Source organism: Schistocerca americana, chromosome X, assembly GCF_021461395.2.
Source record: "Schistocerca americana isolate TAMUIC-IGC-003095 chromosome X, iqSchAmer2.1, whole genome shotgun sequence".
Taxonomy (NCBI): Eukaryota; Metazoa; Arthropoda; class Insecta; order Orthoptera; family Acrididae; genus Schistocerca; species Schistocerca americana.
This window is the reverse complement of record NC_060130.1, coordinates 306,052,082-306,072,745: the sequence shown is the minus strand read 5'-3', so window position 1 is coordinate 306,072,745 and position 20,664 is coordinate 306,052,082. Positions and strand designations below refer to the sequence as shown.

The 20,664-nt window shown below is 44.4% G+C and overlaps 1 protein-coding gene across 1 annotated transcript in view; it reads right to left on the bottom strand.

Annotated features, from left to right (window-relative positions):
• Positions 1-20,664, bottom strand: part of LOC124555978 (diacylglycerol kinase 1-like) — a 380,703-nt gene that overhangs the window by 333,545 nt on the left and 26,494 nt on the right. The window contains exon 3 of the mRNA XM_047130023.1: positions 1,230-1,397. Coding sequence (XP_046985979.1) covers positions 1,230-1,397 — 168 coding nt within the window. The remainder of the gene's footprint in view (positions 1-1,229; positions 1,398-20,664) is intronic.

Below are 20,664 nucleotides of genomic sequence, written 5' to 3'. Positions count from 1 at the left end.
CACAAGTTTTCAGAAGTGGTGAGATGATGAAATGACTCGAACTAGATTTGCTAATGCTTACAGACAAACTACATTTGTTTATTACGATAGCTGATTCATAACGACGAAATGAGGCACACAAACCGTCATTTTAAAGACACAGTAACATTTAACGTGAACTGAAAAAAAATGGCTCTGAGCACTATGGGACTTAACATCTATGGTCATCAGTCCTCTAGAACTTAGAACTACTTAAACCTAACTAACCTAAGGACATCACACAACACCCAGCCATCACGAGGCAGAGAAAATCCCTGACCCCGCCGGGAATCGAACCCGGGAACCCGGGCGTGGGAAGCGAGAACGCTACCGCACGACCACGACCTGCGGGCGTGAACTGAAGATCTCTAATCTGTATAACTACAAACAATAAACAGTTTACAGACAGCGGAGCACGTAAGAAGTATGAGCTATGCAAGTAACCTTAAGGTCAGGAAAGGCGGGAAACTGACAGTATCTGATCAAAAGTATCCCGAGACCTATTAGTGACCATTAACATGGGGTGTGTCCAATCTTCAGCTTTATGACAGCTTGAACTTTAATGGGGATATTTTCATGCGATGTCTGAAGGTCTGCGAAGGAATGGCTGCCCGTTCTTCGTCAAGAACCGAAACAAAGAAGGTTTTGATGTTGAATGTTGGGGCCTGTAGCAAAGTCTACGTCCTAGCTCCACACATAGGTGCTCCATTGGGTTTAGGTTGGGATTCTGGATAGACCAGCTTATTACAGGAATGTTATTGTCCACAAACTATTGCCCCGTCGTCTCCGAATTGTTCCCTTACAATATGCAGTACACAATGCAGTAAATATCCTTCCTCATTTAAAATTTTCTTAGGCGGCATAATGGGACCACAGCCGAACCACTAAAACCACCACCCTTACCTCCTCCGTAATTGGCTGTTGGCACTACACATGATGGAAGGTAACACTCGCCAGGCATTCGCCAAACCCAAACCCTTCCATCGGACTGCGTGATTCATCATTGCAAATCACTCGTTTCCAGCCATCCATTTATTTCGAAACCAACTGGCAACAATGCTCTTTTTGTACAGAAAATATCGGATTGAGTGCTTCAGATTTGTGTCAAGGCTATTACTTGTGATAAACTAAAGCACAGGCAAAAACGAAAAATCTACTCTTGCTCATTCACTATAATTAGTGAGAAAATTTGCAGGTAACCTCATATTTACCTTCTAGTCTGCCATTGGTGAAGGCAGATGTGCTGGATTTCTTAGATGATGACCTAGACGCCTCGTGGGTGGGAGATACCTCTGGTCCCTTTCGCTCGTGTACGTCGTAACACGACTGAGACGCCTGCGTCACCTTCATCAGAGGGTGAACGGCTGCGCCGACGCTTCCTGTGGAACGAGAATTACAACTTACCACTCACGCAATGTATGTCAGCATGGAAAAGAAGTAGACCTCAGCTTGGCAAGACATGTCGATAGCAGCAGCTGTTATTCTAGCACACGCTGCAACTTGTCTTATAACATAGTTTCCCATCCTGTGGTCAAGTGGTTCGCCAAAACTCTTTTTCCATAATAGCAAGTTTCGAGGCTAGGGCTATTACTGTTTCATTTTAAAATTAAATTAACCCTATTATGCCCCTTCTTACATATATGTAAATTCTGGAATTTATCACATTATTTTCACAATAAATTAATATTTACCGTGAATATCTGATTTGCAGTCATGTAATAATGTTAGGAATTCATCGAAATTTAGTCTGCCAGCTTCTTTGTGTTCTAGCAATACTAACAGTAGTACCACGACCCGACTAGGAACGGTTATGTAGAGGTCAGGCGTTTGATTTTCAACAATAGCTCACATCTCCTTTCCTCGTGAGAAATGTAGTGAGTTGTCAGTTGTGTATTAGAATCGTTACTGTTCAGATTAAAATGGATAACTGGTTGAAAAGTGGAAGTTTCAAAGGGCAACAGGGTTTAAGCAAATCGCAAGTTAGTTTTGTGTCAACAGGTTATTCAGCTTCTAGTGATGTGCGTCAATTCCACAAAACTGAAACTTGTGTAACGAAAAGAAAGTGCGCTGGTAACTACACAGGGTTTGGATTTTCATATGTAGGTGACAAGGACTACTGAACAAGACCACAGTGTGTTGTTTGTGGCGACATTCTTGTTAACAGTACTCTGAAACCTTCTCCAGCGCACCTACATAAACAAATTTGCTGATTTTTTCTTCATTTTTTACGCGAAAACCTAACGAGAGGAAAAATGATTTACCTACTTTTGTATCCGTTGCAAACAGTGACAATGAGAATGCTCTTGAAGCCTCTTCTCGCATAAGCTACAGAATTGCTAAAACTGCAAATTCTCATTCAATAACTGAAGATTCAGTGCAGCCAATAAATGATGTAGTACGACGCACGCTTGGAGAATCTTTCACAAAAGAAGTCAATATGGTACCATCCGCGAATACAGTCAACCGCCGTATTAAAGAGCTGTCAAACTATGTCGAAAACGAAATTTTGGAAAGAGTTCGTGTTAGTCCTTCTTTTGCGATTCAACTTGACGAATCGACTGATGTTGCCAATTTAGCTACTTTTCTTTTCGTCCACCATATTAATGGGGAGTCTGTAGAAGAGAAGCTACTATTCTATAGACCCTTAAAACAGAGAACTACGCGAGGAGATATATTTAAGTTAACCGACGCATATTTTCGCGAAAATTCAATAGACTGGTCTCGCTGTGTAGGCATTTGTTCAGATAGTGCGAAATCTATGATGGGGTGTTATGCAGGGTTTGTTGCCAAAGAGAAATCGGTAGCGCCGAATGCTTCTAGGACACATTGTTGCATTCATAAACAGGCCCTTATTTCTAAACACGTGCCTTATGGATTGAAATCTGTGCTGAAGGATGCAGTGAAAATAATTAATTTTGCTAAGGTTCGCCCTACAAATTTCAGCATCTTTGCAGGCTTTGTGACGAAATGGGAAAGCATTTATAAGAGTTTATTGTCTCACACTGAAGGTAGGTGACTATCTCAAGGTATAACTATTTCCAGACTAGATGAAGTTCATGTTTTTCTCATGAGCCACATCTTCCGCAAAGGCAAGTGGATGGAAGACGAAATCTGGTTTCAGACTGTAGCTTATTTGGCAGACATTTTCTCAAAAACTAACAGTTTAAGCTTATTTCTCCAGTGGTCAAACATAAACGTTTATATTGTGTAATACCGTACCGAATCATCCATTAAAAAAATTTAATTTTTGGGAAGCGTATTTCAATAGGACTCAAACCGAGTGCTTTGACGCCCTTCACGACTTCCTGGTAGAAAATCATCCTCCTTTGGATGAAAATGTCAAGAACATGGTTAAAGAACATTTGAAAAGACGTGGAAAAACCTTCAGAGACTATTTCCCTACTATTTCCAATAATTACAACTGGATTCGCAATCCCATCGAAGAGTCAACCATTCTAGAATCCACATTAACTGTAAATGTAACAAAGCAGCTTCTTGAAATTTCCACTGAATTTCAGTGTCAGGAAAGTTAAAAATCTTTGTCATTAATTACTTTTTGGTTAAGCTTAAAGGAAAGCCCAGAGTTAGCGAATAATGCCATAACCACTTTGTTCTTTTCATCCACATATTTGTAGGATAAGTCACTTTTATATGACTATTTAAAAAATAAATACAAAAACAGAGTTTTATGCTGAATGTGACTTTAGACTTCATTTACGTTTTGTGGTTCCTTACTTCAAAGCTCTGTACCATGGAAAACAGGCTACACTAGGCCTACACGTTTTGTAAATTTTAAGCCGTAACTACAGTAACTTTAGGTTTTAATGGTTAAGGATTAAGTTAATTTGAGGTCATTAAACTTTTATTTGGAATGAGTCGAAAAAGGTTAAGAACCGCTGTGTTAGAAGATGGGTTGAAGAAAGGGAATTGTGGATTTATAGAAAAGTGTTGAGTATGTTTCTCTTTTAATTTCAAGGACAAAACACACAGAATGATAGATTTTACAAGAACAAGATTGTTATGAGAATCTAAGGAGATGTAAAGGGAACAGTAGTTGAGATGTTATTCAGTCTGTGCCTTGAGCAAGCATTAAAGGAAACCGAAAAGACAGTGTCTTGACAAGATGTTATAAGAGGTTGGGAGAACGAGAGAATAACTGAACGAAAGAAATAGTTTCTTGAAAAGAAGTAAAAGAAGTCACGCGGAGCTAAGGGGATTAGATTAGGAAATGAGACACTAAAAGCAGCAATTAGGAAGTGATGAAGATGCTTGCACAGGGTAGACTAGCGTGGACATCTGCATCGAATCAGTCTAGACCACAACAACAGCACCGTCTGTTGTCACTGATGCATGTAACGCGATGCTATTGTGGGATTTGTGGGTCCGCCTTCATTTAGACACTTTAAGGATGGCGCACGAAATGTGTTACCAATTGTTTCTTTCACAATTTACGACGCACATTAGATATACCGCTGGGATCTCTACAGCAGTACCAGCAGAGCTTGGAAAAACAAATGAGTTACGAAATGACGTGTAATTCACGATACTGCGGCTAGGAGACTAGTAAGCAGCAATGGCTGACAACGGAAGACTGACGACAGAGCAACGATCGGCAATTGTGTTACTTTCTCATGAAACGAAAAGCCTTGTTGTGACTCAGAGGTGTTTTCGACAACAGTTTAACACACGATGGGTCCCTTGCAAGAAGACCATCCACAGGTTGTACGATAAATTTGTGCAGGAAGGAACAGTATTGGAAGCGAAGCCACCTCGGCCTAAGCCTGTTTGTTCGCCGGAGAATATTGAAGCGGTACGAGTTGCTGTACAGAGAAGTCCCGGGAAATCGTGTAAAAAGGCAGCAGTGTAACTGGGAATATCCAGACGCTCCGTTTAACGCATTCTTAAAAGTGACCTCCGTATGTACCCATACAAGATGACCTGTGCACAGAAGCTCACTGAAGAACACAAGCAGCAGAGATTACTGTTTGCTCAGTGGGCGGAGGATAGGGAAGAAACCCTCAACAACGTTTGATTTTCAGACGAGGCGCATTTTCATTTTGACGGTGTGGTTAACAAACAAAATGTACGCTTTTGGGCCACTGGAAACCCACAAGTGCTTCATAAACGACAACATTATGGTCCGAGGATTACAGCGTGGGCAGCAATTTCCAGTCACGGACTTATTGGACCCTTTTTCTTTGAAGAAACTGTGAACAGCGAGCGTTATTTGAGCATGCTTCGCAACAGCTTCATTCCACAGCTTCTTGCTACTGCCTTGCCCTTCAACCCGCAGTGGTTCTTGCAAGATGGAGCAAGGCCACATACTGCAAACACTGTGTTGCAGTTTTTATACGAGCATTTCGACATGCGGATCATTTCACTCAGGTTTCCAGGTCGCTTCAATGACGGACAAAATTGGCCCCCTAGTAGACCAGACCTCAATAGATGTGTCTTTTTTCTTTGGGGGTATCTAAAAGAAAAATTTTCCCGAAACGTCCACGTGATTTAATGGAGCTCAGAAGACTTATTCTTCAAGCTTGCAGTGAAACTACGGAAGACATGTGCCGTAGGGCAATCACCAACTTCAGTGTTCGTTTGAAGGAAGTTAGGAAACGAAATGGTGGACATATTGAGCATGTGCTGAGTTAGAACAAATCTCCATGGACGGCTCTTCACTGTGGTATACGTTGCTTTCACATTGTATTGACAATAAAGTTTATATTCAAAAACAAAATGGTAACACATTTCGTGTGCCACCCTGTAGTTATCAAAAAACTAGATTCGGTGGGCCGGCCGTTGTGGCAGAGCGATTCTAGGCGCTTCAGTCCGGAACCGCGCTGCTGCTGCTGTCGCAGGTTCGAATTCTGCCTCGGGCATGGATGTGTGTGATGTCTTTACGTTAGTTAGGTTTAAGTAGTTCTAAGTCTAGGGGACTCATGACCTCAGATGTTAAGTCCCATAGTGCTCAGAACCCTTTTAACCATTTTTAGATTCGGTGATAGCAGTGTATTTATTTATTCAAAAAATCCTTAAATGTAGATTTTTGCCTACTGAAAACACTCTTTTGAAACGTTGTGAATAGTTTATTAGTTATTCAATTACTGTTTATTCCTTACGTTTAACTACATTAATAACTGTTCCATTATCTTACGCTCGTGTCTCCTGTCACAGCGTAAGTTTTTCCTTTAACGTGATATTTATAGTGAAACAGTGAATTTATTTATTTAGTTATTTATTAAATATGGTCAGATTTTGGCCTCGGGGCACTCGCTTGTTACGGACCAGAATTTTACTCGTACAGTATCTTGTAAATTTCATTCACTTAAGAAATAACAGTATTTTTAACACAATAAATGGCAGTAAAATTATATAAATAGAACTGAAAGTGATTCGAAACAAGATATGAATGCAGCTAATGACAATGTGAATAACTGTACTCCAGTGCCACACCTTAACACCTGGAAACTTTGGGTTTTTCGTTTATGTCTGTAATTACTCTCGGCCATCTGGATGACTGCGATCTCACGTTCACGTGCTTTTATGGTGAGATCATCCTCGATAAGTGTATTTTTCCCCTGACATACAGCTGCAAAAGTTTCTGCCTTCGACAATGGACCTGCTACATGTCACTGCCGAAAGCGAGGAGGTTTCCTATGTGGATTCTGCGACCGTAGTTGTTTGACTAACAGCAATGCTACCTTTGTTTGTAGTAGAAAACTAATCATTCTCTCTTCCCACTCCTCTTGTCTCCATTCTATTAATCGTCTGCCGAGTTCTCCATGTCATCTATCCCTAGCGTTTCCGAATTCTTGCAGCAGTGCTGCTCAGTAACCACTGAAGTCTTGGTTATTTCTTGCGTTTTAATATCCTTGTTGTCCGCCCCCGGTAGCTGAGTGGTCATTCCTAAGGGCCCGGGTTCGATTCCCGGCTGGGTCGCAGATTTTCTCCGCCCACGGACTGAGTGTTGTGTTGTCATCATTTCATTCCCATCGACGCGCAAGTCGCCGAAGTGGCGTCAAATCGAAAGACTTGCACCTGGCGAACGGTCTACCCGACGGGAGGCCCTAGTCACACGATAATATCCTTGATAATACATATCGATAAAACAAATATCAATTTAGATTTATATGGGACCGTTCTATCGAATGGGCACGTAAAATTCCACTTTAAAAGTAATCTTGTTTGTAGCGAGAAACAAACAGCAGCAATCTGCCGACAGTGGGCGTGGCATGAAATGTGTGATGAACAGTATTTGTTTGGGTTGACCCAAGTTCCACATTGCGATATGGAATTGCAAACACCTGGTGAATCACGAGAGAAAAAACGCCTGACGAACCTTAGGAAGGACACCCAGTGCACACTGAAGCGCTTAAGAAACTGGTATAGGCGTATTTACAGGGTGTTTCAAAAATGACCGGTATATTTGAAACGGCAATAAAAACCAAACGAGCAGCGATAGAAATACACCGTTTGTTGCTATATGCTTGGGACAACAGTACATTTTCAGGCAGACAAACTTTCGAAATTACAGTAGTTACAATTTTCAACAACAGATGGCGCTGCGGTCTGGGAAACTCTATAGTACGATATTTTCCACATATCCACCATGCGTAGCAATAATATGGCGTAGTCTCTGAATGAAATTACCCGAAACCTTTGACAACGTGTCTGGCGGAATGGCTTCACATGCAGATGAGATGTACTGCTTCAGCTGTTCAATTGTTTCTGGATTCTGGCGGTACACCTGGTCTTTCAAGTGTCCCAACAGAAAGAAGTCACAGGGGTTCATGTCTGGCGAATAGGGAAGCCAATCCACGCCGCCTCCTGTATGTTTCGGATAGCCCAAAGCAATCACACGATCATCGAAATATTCATTCAGGAAATTAAAGACGTCGGCCGTGCGATGTGGCCGGGCACCATCTTGCATAAACCACGAGGTGTTCGCAGTGTCGTCTAAGGCAGTTTGTACCGCCACAAATTCACGAAGAATGTCCAGATAGCGTGATGCAGTAATCGTTTCGGATCTGAAAAATGAGCCAATGATTCCTTTGGAAGAAATGGCGGCCCAGACCAGTACTTTTTGAGGATGCAGGGACGATGGGACTGCAACATGGGGCTTTTCGGTTCCCCATATGCGCCAGTTCTGTTTATTGACGAAGCCGTCCAGGTAAAAATAAGCTTCGTCAGTAAACCAAATGCTGCCCACATGCATATCGCCGTCATCAATCCTGTGCACTATATCGTTAGCGAATGTCTCTCGTGCAGCAATGGTAGCGGCGCTGAGGGGTTGCCGCGTTTGAATTTTGTATGGATAGAGGTGTAAACTCTGGCGCATGAGACGATACGTGGACGTTGGCGTCATTTGGACCGCAGCTGCAACGCGGCGAACGGAAACCCGAGGCTGCTGTTGGATCACCTGCTACACTAGCTGCGCGTTGCCCTCTGTGGTTGCCGTACGCGGTCGCCCTACCTTTCCAGCACGTTCATCCGTCACGTTCCCAGTTCGTTGAAATTTTTCACACAGATCCTTTATTGTATCGCTTTTCGGTCCTTTGGTTACATTAAACCTCCGTTGAAAACTTCGTCTTGTTGCAACAACACTGTGTTCTAGGCGGTGGAATTCCAACACCAGAAAAATCCTCTGTTCTAAGGAATAAATCATGTTGTCTACAGCACACTTGCACGTTGTGAACAGCACACGCTTACAGCAGAAAGACGACGTACAGAATGGCACACCCACAGACTGCGTTGTCTTCTATATCTTTCACATCACTTGCAGCGCCATCTGTTGTTGAAAATTGTAACTACTGTAATTTCGAAAGTTTGTCCGCCTGAAAATGTACTGTTGTCCCAAGCATATTGCAACAAACGGTGTATTTCTATCGCTGCTCGTTTAGTTTTTATTGCCGTTTCAAATATACCGGTCATTTTTGAAACACCCTGTAAGTACAGAGAGATGTAAACGTACGGCACTGCAGTTGGCAACGCCTGTGTAAGACAACAAGTGAGTGGCGCAGTTGTTAGATCGGTTGCTGCTGCTACAATGGCAGATCATCAAGATTTGATTGAGCTTTAACGTTGTGTTATAGTCGGCGCACGAGCGATGGGAAACAGCAACTCCGACGTAGCGATGATGTGGGGATTTTCCCGTACGACCATTTCACGAGTGTACCGTGAATATCAGGAAAATGTCAAATATCCGATATCGCGGCGGCCGGAAAAGGATCCTGCAAGAACAGGACCAAAGACGACTGAAGAGAATCGTACAACGTGACAGAACAGCAACCGTTCCACAAATTGTTGCAGACTTCAGTGTCGGGCCATTAACAAGCGTCAGCGTGTAAAACCATTTGACGAAACATCATCGATACGGCCTTTCGGAGCCGAAGGCCAACTCGTGTACCCTTCATGACTGCACGACACAAAGCTTTACACCTCTCCTGGGCTCGTCAACATAGACATTGGACTGTTGATGACTGGAAACATGTTGCCTGGTCGGAGGTGTCTCGTTTCAAAATGTACCGAGCAGATGGCAGTGTACGGGAATGGAGACAAGCTCATGAATCCATGGACCCTGCATGTCAGCAGGGGACAGTTGAGGCTGGTGGAGGCTCTGTAATAGTATGGGGCGTGTGCAGTTGGAGTGATATGGGACCCCTGATACGTCTAGATACGACTCTGATATGTGACACGTACGTAAGCCTCCTGTCTGATGACCTGCATCTATTCATGACCATTGTGCATTCCGACGGACCTGGCAAATTCCAGCAGGACAATGCGACACCCCGCACGACCAGAACTGCTACAGAGTGGTTTAAGGACCACTGTTCTGAGTTTAAACACTTTTTTTGGCAACTCAACGCCCCAGACATGAATATTATTGAGCATACCTGTGATGCCTTGCTATGTGCTGTTCTCCATCCCTTCGTCCTCTTACGTATTTTATGGACAGCCCTGCAGGATTCATTGTGTCAGTTCCCTCCAGCACTACTTCAGACGTTATTCGACTCCATGACACGTCGTGTTGCGGCACTTCCGCGTGCTCGCGAAGACCCTACACGATGTTAGGAAGGTGTATCAATTTACTTGGCTATTCAATGTACACTCCTGGAAATTGAAATAAGAACACCGTGAATTCATTGTCCCAGGAAAAGGGGAAACTTTATTGACACATTCCTGGGGTCAGATACATCACATGATCACACTGACAGAACCACAGGCACATAGACACAGGCAACAGAGCATGCACAATGTCGGCACTAGTACAGTGTATATCCACCTTTCGCAGCAATGCAGGCTGCTATTCTCCCATGGAGACGATCGTAGAGATGCTGGATGTAGTCCTGTGGAACGGCTTGCCATGCCATTTCCACCTGGCGCCTCAGTTGGACCAGCGTTCGTGCTGGACGTGCAGACCGCGTGAGACGACGCTTCATCCAGTCCCAAACATGCTCAATGGGGGACAGATTCGGAGATCTTGCTGGCCAGGGTAGTTGACTTACACCTTCTAGAGCACGTTGGGTGGCACGGGATACATGCGGACGTGCATTGTCCTGTTGGAGCAGCAAGTTCCCTTGCCGGTCTAGGAATGGTAGAACGATGGGTTCAATGACGGTTTGGATGTACCGTGCACTATTCAGTGTCCCCTCGACGATCACCAGTGGTGTACGGCCAGTGTAGGAGATCGCTCCCCACACCATGATGCCGAGTGTTGGCCCTGTGTGCCTCGGTCGTATGCAGTCCTGATTGTGGCGCTCACCTGCACGGCGCCAAACACGCATACGACCATCATTGGCACCAAGGCAGAAGCGACTCTCATCGCTGAAGACGACACGTCTCCATTCGTCCCTCCATTCACGCCTGTCGCGACACCACTGGAGGCGGGCTGCAAGATGTTGGGGCGTGAGCGGAAGACGGCCTAACGGTGTGCGGGACCGTAGCCCAGCTTCATGGAGACGGTTGCGAATGGTCCTCGCCGATACCCCAGGAGCAACAGTGTCCCTAATTTGCTGGGAAGTGGCGGTGCGGTCCCCTACGGCACTGCGTAGGATCCTACGGTCTTGGCGTGCATCCGTGCTTCGCTGCGGTCCGGTCCCAGGTCGACGGGCACGTGCACCTTCCGCCGACCACTGGCGACAACATCGATGTACTGTGGAGACCTCACGCCCCACGTGTTGAGCAATTCGGCGGTACGTCCACCCGGCCTCCCGCATGCCCACTATACGCCCTCGCTCAAAGTCCGTCAACTGCAAATGCGGTTCACGTCCACGCTGTCGGGGCATGCTACCAGTGTTAAAGACTGCGATGGAGCTCCGTATGACACGGCCAACTGGCTGACACTGACGGCGGCGGTGCACAAATGCTGCGCAGCTAGCGCCATTCGACGGCCAACACCGCGGTTCCTGGTGTGTCCGCTGTGCCGTGCGTGTGACCATTGCTTGTACAGCCCTCTCGCAGTGTCCGGAGCAAGTATGGTGGGTCTGACACACCGGTGTCAATGTGTTCTTTTTTCCATTTCCAGGAGTGTATATACAATGCGCAGGACAATTAACGGCTCGTTTTTTTTTTAAAACCCGTAATTGCCTTCCATTGCGACGCATAAGTTTGAAATTCGGCTCAATGATGCCTACAACCTTTCTCCGTAATAGGGAAAATTCGTGGTGCCCTGCGACGTGGGTTAGGCAACCCACTGAGAACGGCTTGCCTTCCTTCAGTCAGCCGCCAAGCTGATTTGGTGTCGAAGTTCCTGGCAGGTACGTTTGTAACGTTCTCAACAATGTTGCGTATGTGGCACCGAGGGAATTGCCAAACTGGGGTGAGGATGTGAGGATGTGTGCGGTGGGGGGGTAGGGGGGGGGAGTCTTACAGGGACCCTTTACACTATGTTAATGTTGCACCCCTGCGGGATCATGCCACAGGAGGGTGGAAAACAAGAGTGCTGAGAAAGCATAAATACTTCTTCTTGCTTCAGATCACGTTCAAATTTCGTTGAAGTGTTTTCAAACTAGCGGTTACAGGACAACCAAAATTGCGGTCGCGCTGCACTCCAAACGGGTACGATCTCGTTCACTGGGGATGCAGACCCACAATGTCCTTAGAGAATGGTTGAAGCAACCGGCGGGGGTCAGGGATTTTCTCTGCCTCGTGATGGCTGGGTGTTGTGTGCTGTCCTTAGGTTAGTTAGGTTTAAGTAGTTCTGAGTTCTAGGGGATTGATGACCGTAGCTGATAAGTCCCATAGTGCTCAGAGCCATTTGAAGCAACCGGGGGTGCCAGCAGTGTCAAAGGCTGTCAAGAACATCTCCCTGTTGCTCACCCTACAGCGAACTATCGTTTTCAACCGTGAAGTGTGTGGGAATCAACGTCCCAATGAAAGGGACGGTTTCATTAACGCCTTTTATGCCACCTCCTGAGACCTTTTCGTGTCGGTCCCTCTGAAATGTTTTCCTCGGTCGTCCACAAGAAAACCAAGTGTCGCGATTCTGACCTCCATCACAGAGACGTCAAAAGATGGGGTGAAATGTGGGTAAGAGGGACTGTGACGAACTTCTCAACATGTCGCACGTCCAGGGTGGCGCTGGCCAGAATTGTGGTGAAATTTGGTACCAATAGGACATCATTAAGCCACCTGGCAGCTTACATGAACTGCTGTGGCCTCTTGTTTGCATGTGTTGACACCTTATTGCTTGAAGTGTCGCCGAACCCGAGGATGAGGTCGTTGGGTGCCGCGCTTGTGCACAACTACAGTCGAAGATTACGCCAGGTTTAAAACTAATGGGTTGTAATGGGAGGCTCTTATAGGGTTTAGAAAGAATGATCCTTTAATTGTGGCATGGCTGTGTGTGTGTTGTCCTTAGCATATGGTTCAAATGGCTCTGAGCACTATGGGACTCAACTGCTGAGGTCATTAGTCCCCTAGAACTTAGAACTAGTTAAACCTAACTAACCTAAGGACAGCACAAACATCCATGCCCGAGGCAGGATTCGAACCTGCGACCGTAGCGGTCTTGCGGTTCCAGACTGCAGTGCCTTTAACCGCACGGCCACTTCGGCCGGCTGTCCTTAGCATAAGTCAGTTTAAGTTAGAGTAAGTAGTGTGTAAGGCTAGGAACCGATGACCTCAGCATTTTGGTCCCATAGAACTTACCACAAATTTCCAATTTCCTTTAATTGTGTTGCACAGTGTAGTAGCAGTGCTTTAGTTAATTTATGAGGAAGGAGCGTGCTGACCTCAGCCATATGGCAGACGGCACGAAAGCTATCGACTGCAGCATTGCGTAAGGGTGCGTGCACGACTTGGAATGCGTGCCGCAGCACTTGATGTAATTACAGGTGAGTGCGTGGGCGGGCTGCCGTATTCGGACCTAGGCTCCTTCGGGGCACTGGGTAATTTATTACGGTCGTCTCACATGTCGACTTATCGTTATCTTTGTGCTGTGCTGTAAAAGAGTGGTTTTAGATTTCAGCAATGTGCTCCTCTAACCAAAAGATGAGGGCGTGCTGAAAAGTAATGCCTCCGAATCTTTCATGTGAAGACTCTTTTTATTAACATGCTATATCTTTATTCTTATGAATACATATTTAATTCTCAGCGTAGTCCCCCTGGTGACGAACACATTTCTCCCAACGAGAGACTAATTTGTCGAGGACTGCTGGAGTGGCCGTGCGGTTCTAGGCGCTACAGTCTGGAACCGAGCGACCGCTATGGTCGCAGGTTCGAATCCTGCCTCGGCCATGGATGTGTGTGATGTCCTTAGGTTTAATTAGTTCTAAGTTCTAGGCGACTGATGACCTCAGAAGTTAAGTCGCATAGTGCTCAGAGCCAATTCAACCATTTTGAACCAGTTTGTCGATATCGTCGCTATATAATTCTTGAACATTTTGATGGATCCACAACCTCATCTCTGCTTCCGTCGCTTCATCACTAGCAGAGTGAAGCCATCTACATCTACATACATGCTCCGTAATCTACCATACGGTGCGTGGCGGAGGGTATCTCGTACCACAACTAGCATCTTCTCTCCCTGTTCCACTCCCAAACAGAACGAGGGAAAAATGACTGCCTATATGCCTCTGTACGAGCCCTAACCTCTCTTATCTTATCTTTGTGGTCTTTCCGCGAAATGTAAATTGGCGGCAGTAAAATTTACTGCAGGCAGCCTCAAATGCTGGTTCTCTAAATCTCCTCAGTAGCGATTCACGAAAAGAACGCCTCCTTTCCTCCAGAGACTCCCACCCGAGTTCCTGAAGCATTTCCGTAACACTCGCGTGATGATCAAACCTACCAGTAACAAATCTAGCAGCCCGCCTCTGAATTGCTTCTATGTCCTCCCTCAATCCGACCTGATAGGGATCCCAAACGCTCGAGCAGTACCCAAGAATAGGTCGTATTAGTATCTTATAAGCGGTCTCCTTTACAGATGAACCACATCTTCCCAAAATTCTACCAATGAACCGAAGACGACTATCCGCCTTTCCCACAACTGCCATTACATGCTTGTCCCTCTTCATATCGCTCTGCAATGTCACGCCCAAATATTTAATCGACGTGACTGTGTCAAGCGCTACACTACTAATTACTTTTCAGCACGCCCTCATATTTTGGTTGCAGGAGCACATTGCTGAAATCTAAAACCACTCTTTTACAGCACAGCACAAAGGTGTTCTTAAAGTTATGGGAACAGATGAAAATCGGACGGGGCCAAATCCGGACTGAATGAAAGATGGTCGATGACAGTGAACCAAAGGGGTCGGATTGTTGCACATGTCGCAGTACTCGTGTGTGGTCCGAAATTGTTATTCTGAAGGAGATGATGCTTCATATGTGCACGGACTCTTCGAATTCGTGCGTTCAGTTTTCTGAGGAGGTCACAGTACCTTGTAGAGTTTAAGACAGTGACACCTGGAACATTCCTCAACACTGAGCATGAATTTGCCTGCTGGTGGCGTGGTCTTGAACGTTTATGGCATTTGTGATTCTTTGTGGTGGATCTCCACTAATTTGCTCTTGTTATCGGGATCAAAATGGTAAATCCAGCTTTTATCATCTGTTACAGTGTTGTCAAGGTACCCATCATCCTCACGTTACAAACGCAGAAGAAATGGTTGAGAGATGTCCAATCTCCTCTGTTTCACGTAAGGAGTGAGCATTTGAGGCACCCACAGAGCACACACTTTGCAATATCAGAGTTCTGCAACGACGGTCTGTACACGCTCTCGTGATACGCCACTCTTACCTGAGGACTGTGTCTGAGTACATCAACCCAACGCTGATGAATTTCATTGGTTTCCTTAGGTGGTCGTCCACTCCGACCTCTGTCAGACGCGTTGCTGTTAATACCACCGTTTCCTTCATTACGAGTACGAACAACCCAAAGTCGCACATTACTAATGTCAATACAATCATCATCGTAAAGTGTATTGTTCCTCACGCACCGACAAAATACCGTTACACACCAACATGTTTCAAACTACAATTGGGAGCTCTCTAATGGGAGTATTGCAAACTGTGTCAGCGAAGCAGGAAAGTCGACCGAATAATATGCATGACAAGTAATGCCTCAACCGATACTGAGAACGGAATAAGAAATTCGGAGATACTAGTTTTCAGCTTGCCCTGCTGGCCTTTAAAATAGCAACGCCATGATGGCGGCATACAACAAACATCAGATTACCATGAAGTGTGCCACATGCTTCCATATGCAAATAATTTGCGTTTCAGCACCTTCGACAAAGTGTACAAGAGTAACGCCCTCTACATTCCGTGTATAAGGAAAGATTACTCAGCAGCTTTCTCATTCAAAAATCTCATTTGAATGTTTTGTTGTGTGTAATAAGATATTTTTATACCTAGTGTAAGAACGAAAAACGTCTACCATTGGCAGAATCGTCGCCTATCGACAGGGCAGATTATCGTTACAGGATACTTCTGTCTGCGTTGGTCATTGTCATGAAGGATCTCACTGCCCCACAGGAGTAGCGTTGTGCCCGAAGCAAGGACATGTTGCTCTCTCAGCTGTGGAACGTAGTACAGCAACTCCATGAACTTTGGGCCAGGAAATGGACATATCCACACGAACAGTGCGACGATGCCTGTAGCTCCACGGACTGTCAGCAAGCGACCATTGTTGCAGGTTCTGTGGATGTGACAGCAGAAAAAGGGTCGGAGATAGTGGTGCGCCCATCGACACTGTACGCACGTGTGACAAGATGGCTAGCGGTCGCCTTCAGTTTATAGGGAGGATTCTAGGAAGGTGTTGCCCATGTATAAAGGAGACCACGAACAGAACACTTGTTTTCCGGATCCTCACCTTGTAGGATCCAAGAAAGACAAGGGCAATTCAGAAGTTTGTTGCAAAATTTGTCACAGGAATACACGCCTGTATTACAAAAATGCTCCGTTTAGTCAAATGAAAATCCTACGAGGGAAGAAGACGTTCTTTTTGCGGAACGCAATTGAAAAAGTTTAGAGAATTGACATTTGTGACAGACTGCAGAACGATTCTAGTGCCACACATAGTGCATGGCAGAGGGTGCCTTGTTCTGAGGATGGCTATTCCCTTTTCCTGTTCCACTTGCAAAGGGAACGAGGCAAAAGAGACTGTCTTTACGCTTTCGTACGAGCCCTGATTTCTCTTTCGTTGGCTTCGGTGTTTTTCCGTGAGACGTATGTTGGTGGCAGTAGGATCGTTCTGCAACCTGTCCCACTTGCCGATTCTCAAAACATTTTCAGTAGTGTTTCACAAAAAGAACTGTATATGTAGCTGTAGATGTAGACGCAGATTTCTAACCACGTTTGTGAAAGGATGCAGAATTACTGACAAATAGGTTCAAATGGCTCTGAGCAGTATGGGACTTAACATCTGAGGTCATCAGTCCCCTAGAACTTAGAACTACTTAAACCTAACCAACCTAAGGACAACACCCACATCCATGTCCGAGGCAGGATTCGTACCTGCGACCGTAGCGGTCGCTCGGTTCCAGACTGAATGACAAATAGGGAGCAGCATGTTATTCTGGATGGAGTCATCAACATACGCTGAAGTTATACCTGTATTTCCCCAAGGGAGTGTAATGGGAGCATTTTGTTCATGTCATACACTAATGACCTAGCGGATAGAATTAGTTGCAATCTCAGGCTTTTTGCAGATGACACAGTAAATCAAGGAATATACTACTACCCCCTACCTTTCGCCCCCGTATGGAACGCGAAGACAAGATTAATTATAGCACGCAGAAGTGTTAAGCAATTATTTTCAATTATTCTTCCCGTGTTCCATACGTGAATGGAATGTGTAGAAGCAATAATAACTGGTACAATGGGATGTACCCTGTGCCATGCACTTCACAATGGTTTGCGAAGTGTGGATGTAGATGTTGATATCCCACGAGAGTTTGGGTGTTCTCTCACGACGGCATAGGAAACCACACAGGACGAACTAAGCCATGGCGGTTTCGAACCGTGTACAGAGCCACAACTTCCTGGAAAAGCACACGCGTTATCCAGTGTTGGTTCAGGTGTCTGGTGCTGGGGAAGACGCTGTCGTGCCGCATTCGAAATGTGATAAATCTAGTGTCCTGCACGCCAAACAGTGATGTCAACACCACCTGGAGCCTTTCCGGTGTTGGGAACTGTGGAGCCACGAAGTGTATCTGTCAGCAGAATGGCAGGAGATGAGGTGTGACAACATGGAAACAAACAGGGTCGCAGAAGATCGCTGACATATACCTTTGCTGTGGTCGCACTTGAAAAAAGAGAGCCGGCCGAAGTGGCCGTGCGGTTAAAGGCGCTGCAGTCTGGAACCGCAAGACCGCTACGGTCGCATGTTCGAATCCTGCCTCGGGCATGGATGTTTGTGATGTGCTTAGGTTAGTTAGGTTTAACTAGTTCTAAGTTCTAGGGGACTAATGACCTCAGCAGTTGAGTCCCATAGTGCTCAGAGCCATTTGAAAAAAGAGAAAAAGAAAAAAATAGCTCTCTGGAGTCATTGCTATTTGCGCTCAAAACTGTACCTCGCGGGTCTGGACTGACGAGAAAATGATCGACAGATCTCGGATTTCGGAGCAACTTGTTTCGCAATAATAGACTATAGACACGTTCTGATCCTCAGCTGGAAGCCGAAAAACAGTTCCTAGGGCAAAAAATAAGTAGGAATCTTTTGAGCAGAGTAAGGAGAAAAGCGGACGAGTTCGAATCCTTCTTTAGAGGTGACCGTAACTAATTGAACGTATTTATTTCAAATAAGAGAACCTAGTCATAACCAAGCAGTGCTTTCAGAATTCTATTCATTATTGTTAATGAAAGACTAAAAGCTAACATTAACTAACGTATAGGGGAAGGACAATTTGTATTTAGGAAAGAAAAGCAACCAATGAAGCTATAATGTCACTACGAATGATCTTCGACAGAAGAATTGAGAGGAACAGGAAAACGTAAGCTGCATTCATTGACGTAGAGAAGGCTCTTGAAAGAGTAGATTGGAAACTACTGTTTGAAAATCTGGATAAAACTGAAATAGACTGTAAAGATAAAGGATTGATTCTCAGTCTATACAAAAACCAGGGTACCGGAATAGATATGAATTGCACTAAGAAAGAGGCTAGGGTAAGAAATGTCAAACAAAGATGTCCTTTGTCTCTCCATATTTATTTAATTTATTTCTAGAAACTGTAGTAGAAAAACTGGAAAGTGGTGCCAAAGGGATCAAGATTAAAAACAAATACACTGTACTGATTTGCTGATGATGTAGTAGTATTAGGAGATTCTGAAAAGGACATGACTGCCTGTTAAAAATTCTCCCTGACGCGTTGGACAACCACAAACTGAAAATAAACACAAAAAACCTAAAGTGATGCTGATAGAGAAATCGTACAAACAAGTAAATCCAACATTAAGGTAGGAAGTAAAATACTAATGTAAGTAAATTAATTTTGTTACTTGGAAATTGTGAATATATTGTTAATTTTGAGTGAGAAATTTTTTTCTTTGTCTTCTTTTGCTTCATTTACTCTGGACATAGATCTTTGATGGTCTAGAATATTTATTGTTTTGTTCTATAGTATAAAATGTGACTGTCTTTTGCTTCTTTATGTTGCTGTATGAATCTTCTATTAACGGCATACGCAAAAGTTTCAGAATATGTTTGATCTTCCGTGTAGTACTTTTGTTAAATGCGTCATGTAAAACAAAATGTAATGTGCATTACTGTTAAATAAAATGTGATGTGAAAGTTATATCGATAGTTGCACTAGAACAGTGATAGTGCGCGTGAACTGGCGAGGGGTGTACCCGTGTGTGCTCTGAATCGTGCTATTACCGCGTAGGACACAAACGCACGCAACTTTTACGGCCGCAGTCTTGCGTTTTGTACACGGTTTTGATTAAATGATAGAGTGAACGTTACGAAACAGAAAGTTAAATTGTTTGAATACTGCGAGTTTCGTGGGTTGCTACAAACAGCTGCAACAATGTACACGCGAATGGACAGTATTTTTTGTCGTTACTAGAACCGAACTGTTTGATCTAACTGAGTTGTATAAACTAACATACTTTAAAATTCTTATCTTTTTCGCAAATTTAGTGAACGTCCGTGTGCGTTGGAATATTCGCTGGGGGAACAAATAAACTTTTTATTACGTGTGGTACTGTTTTCACAATAGCTGTGCATTCGCAATCATGATATTCATTCTAAAAGCGCATGGACTGTAGCTTCGCGACTGGAGAGTTAAAACTGAATTATCCTCTGTTTCAAAATCTTGTATTCAGGTTAATAACATCTCCATGCGTGTAAGAGACGTTATTGTCGTGCACATACGAACTTGGATCTATAGAGTGACGATTATGTCCTACTGGACAGTGATAAAGGGTATGAACAAAGGATAAAATAACTGCCAGGAGAAACATATACCAAGGACGAGGAGACATTTGCTGCTATTATGCGACCGATGAAGCCTTTGTAATTACGCCACCAGCACCAACGAGTTACTGTTAGCGTCACAAAGCACCGACTACGAACAGGTAAGCTGCAACGTAGAACTGTCGCTCTTTCTGTAGCTAAGTAAAGCCTCAGAGTATCTGAAACAGTTAAAATTTAACATCTTTTTTCTGGGAGAAATTTTCCCAATATTTGCTTTCTCTAAAATAAATTTAGTTTCTGCCAAGAGCGTTCGTAATCTATGTTGTTGAACTTCCATTAACAGTTGTCATTACTATTTGCCATGTCTGTCTTTATCTTTTATTTTATTGTGTTTGTTATTGCATGTGTCTTTACGTATCTTTAGGAGTTGTGTGCTTTTGTATATGCGTTCAGTGTTTTTATAAGGTGCAAAAACAAAATGGTTCAAATGGCTCTGAGCACTATGGGACTCAACTGCTGTGGTCATGAGTCCCCTAGAACTTAAAACTACTTAAACCTAACTTAACCTATGGACATCACACACATCCATGCCTGAGGCAGGATTCGAACCTGCGACCGTGGCGGTCGTGCGGTTCCAGACCGTAGCGCCTTTAACCGCTCTGCCACTCCGGCTGGCTATAAGGTGCACTTACCTGTTTTGTTGTGATTTATAGTAACTTGCGTAAGTCGTGCCTTAGTTACAGAATTATTTTGAACTTGACATTTGTTACCAAATTTTGGTATGATTTCTT